The following is a 2,896-nucleotide window of genomic DNA, read 5'->3' as shown; positions in this document are numbered from 1 at the left end:
GAAACAGGAGGAAGAATTTGGTTTTTCAAGTGATGGGAAGCCTGTAAGGATGTTGGAACACTGTTCGGTCCCCTGGGGTTCTGCCTGCTGTACAATTTTAAATGTCTTTTAGCTAAAAAATTGGCCAACAAGGGAAACAAAGATGAAATCTCTTCTCCCTTTCCGGGGAAGTGAGACGCGATAGGTGGCTGGCATAGTCCAATTACGATAGTCAAATGAAGGGGTCAGAAAGTCATGAGCATTCCTCTTAGCTAACAGTTGTATTTAGCCGAAGTAGCTACCTATGTGTTAACATTTACTTAGGAGGTTTTGTCCTTATGCTCGGTTGTAATCGGAGCTTTCAGCTTAAGAAATACAGCCAGAAATGAGACTAGAGACCTACACGATGTTTTGTATAAATGCTGCAGTCATGGTACCTAAAACTGTTTCCGTTTCTCCAATAATGACCACTGGAGGGCAGTGTTTTCTCCTTTGGGAACAGCACCTGGTTTTAGACTGAGAAGGCCTCATGTGTTAAAAAGGCATCTATCTGGGTTATGGAAAATCAGTTGCTCTTCTCATTCAGGCTGTGCTTGGAATTTACCCCCTCCTGTTTATATGTCATTCAGGTGTTGCTTATCAAATTGCCAGTCAAATTAGTTACACCTAAAAGAAGAGAATGTGCAGTATTTGTTACTTGGGAGTCTTTTAAAGTTTCATATTTTTTTTATTTAACAGTTTATTATGAGTTATAAGTATCATTTAAAAACCACTGATCCATTAAATCATGTAGAAATAAATATGCAAAAAGTTTGCAAAACAAAACATACTTTAAACATGTTTAAGTATAGAGATTATGTGCAATTCCAGATTTTCAGTCACTTCATTATGCTATGGCAGCCAAGTAATCCTTAACTTCAGTTGGAGTGAGCCTCCTAAATCCAGCTACATTGCAGATTTCAACTTCTATGTTATCTTCTGTTATCTACCCTTCAAAGCTTTCCTTTAGGATTAATATGACTGTATGAATGGCATCTTCAAGTTCTAGATCTTCATTATATCTTTTCTCAAGAAAAGTTTTTCCATTCATATAGTTCTTTCCCATCACTGTGGCTTTCCAGGCAAAGTAAGCTCCTGATGGATCTGACTGAAATAAATATGGTCGCCCCTCATTCCAACCACAAATTAGTAAAGAAACTCCAAATGGACGAACACCACCTGATTGGGTATATTCTTGCATCACAGAACCAACTCTCTGTACCAGCTGAGCTGTGGGAATAGATTCTTGGTAAACAAGATAATATTGCTGAGCTAGTTTTCGAGCTCTGTGCACAAGCACTCTGTAGTCTGGGCCCATGCCACTATATACCAAGCCTGTGTGTTTGGTAATTGGCTCCACTTTGTGTACACTTCGCTCATCATACAGAATGGATTTCTGTTTCTTCTCTGTTGCTAATACCACACCATTTGAAGCTTTAATTCCCACTGAAGGGGCTCCTCCAGCTACAGCAGCCAAAGCATGTTCAATCTGAACAAGTTTACCAGATGGGCTGAAAGTAGTCAATGAAAAGCTGTACCCGCGCTCTGCCATCTTTACCCGGAGAGGCCTAAAGTTTCATTTTAATTAACCATTTGAGCATTGTGCAAAGTTTGTTCTACATTTTAAAAGTAAATGCAAGAAGGGTAGTTTTAACTAGCTGGTTTGCACTTCAAAATTTCAATACTTCATTAAGTTTACATTAATTTTATTTTCAATATAATATGTGTACCTATGTTTGCCATCAAGTCAACAAGTCAGCTTTTTCTAGAATCAATCAAGACTTTTTCTAGAAGCAACTTGCTATATTTTATGGTATGACTTGTCCCCTATGACTAGTGTATGGAAAAAATATTTAGAAAATTTTTACTAAAAATGATCTATTACTGAGCATTAAATTATTTTTTGGTGTTTCCAGTAATTAAAAAGTGAAACTAAATTATATAATATATTTTTTCAGTAGGAGTAGGGGACATTTAATCTCTACTTAAATATACACTGAGTGGCCAGGTTATTATGATCTTTGAGTGCATAATAATCTAGCCACTCAGTGTATATCCTATATATAATAAAGGTTAATATGCAAATTGTCCCCTTGACCAGGAGTTTGAGCAGCAATCAGGCCGGTCAACCGCCCATGTCTCCTCCCCCTGGCCAGGCTGGCTGGACCCCACCAATGGACGAATTCATGCACTGGGATATATATTTACCTAATAAAAGAGAAACATGCAAATTAACCATCACTCCACTAGTCAACAGCCAATCAGAGTGAGTATGCAAATTAACCCAACAAAGATAGAGGTTAATTTGTATATGCAGGCACAGAGCAGTGTGAAGCCTGCTATGAGGGTAAGGAGGGGCGGCAGAGGGAGCTACTGAAGCCAGGACTTACTGGCTCTATTTGACCCGGGAGTGGGGACTTGCTGGCTCCCAGACAGCTGGGAGTGAAGCCAGGGCCTATTTTTGCATGAATATTGTGCAACGGGCCTCTAAAATATATATATTTTTTATATATATATGTATATATATACATACATATACATACACACATATATATGTATGTATATATATGTATATATACACACACACACACACACACACACACACACACACACACTGAGTGGCCAGATTATTATGTGTTCAGAGATCATAATAATCTGGCCACTCAGTGTATATAATTATACATTAATTATAATAGTCATTTGCTTCATTTACAAAAACAAAAATACTGTATATTTTAGCTCTGTGATTTGTCTAGCAAAAGATTTTTATTTTTAACAAAATCAACATATAATTTTATTCTAATGATTTTTAAAAAATGAAATGCCTAGAAGCTGACCTAGAATTATGTCTAAATAAAGTATCCCAAAGCAATCAGTC

At 37.2% G+C, this 2,896-nt stretch overlaps 1 protein-coding gene across 1 annotated transcript; it reads right to left on the bottom strand.

Annotated features, from left to right (window-relative positions):
• Window positions 1-709: 709 nt before the first annotated feature.
• Window positions 710-1,586, bottom strand: LOC118709182 (proteasome subunit alpha type-2-like). The gene has a single exon (XM_036421096.1). The coding sequence runs from the start codon at window positions 1,568-1,570 to the stop codon at window positions 965-967; it is 606 nt and encodes a 201-aa protein (XP_036276989.1). The 5' UTR covers window positions 1,571-1,586; the 3' UTR covers window positions 710-964.
• Window positions 1,587-2,896: the final 1,310 nt, after the last annotated feature.

The sequence above is a fragment of the Pipistrellus kuhlii genome, unplaced genomic scaffold (assembly GCF_014108245.1).
Source record: "Pipistrellus kuhlii isolate mPipKuh1 unplaced genomic scaffold, mPipKuh1.p scaffold_m20_p_7, whole genome shotgun sequence".
NCBI lineage: Eukaryota > Metazoa > Chordata > Mammalia > Chiroptera > Vespertilionidae > Pipistrellus > Pipistrellus kuhlii.
This window is presented reverse-complemented; position numbering and strand designations above follow the sequence as displayed.

What these genes read in the sequence shown, in the direction of transcription:
- LOC118709182 (XM_036421096.1), bottom strand. Translation starts at nt 1,570, where the DNA reads ATGGCAGAGCGCGGGTACAGCTTTTCATTGACTACTTTCAGCCCATCT.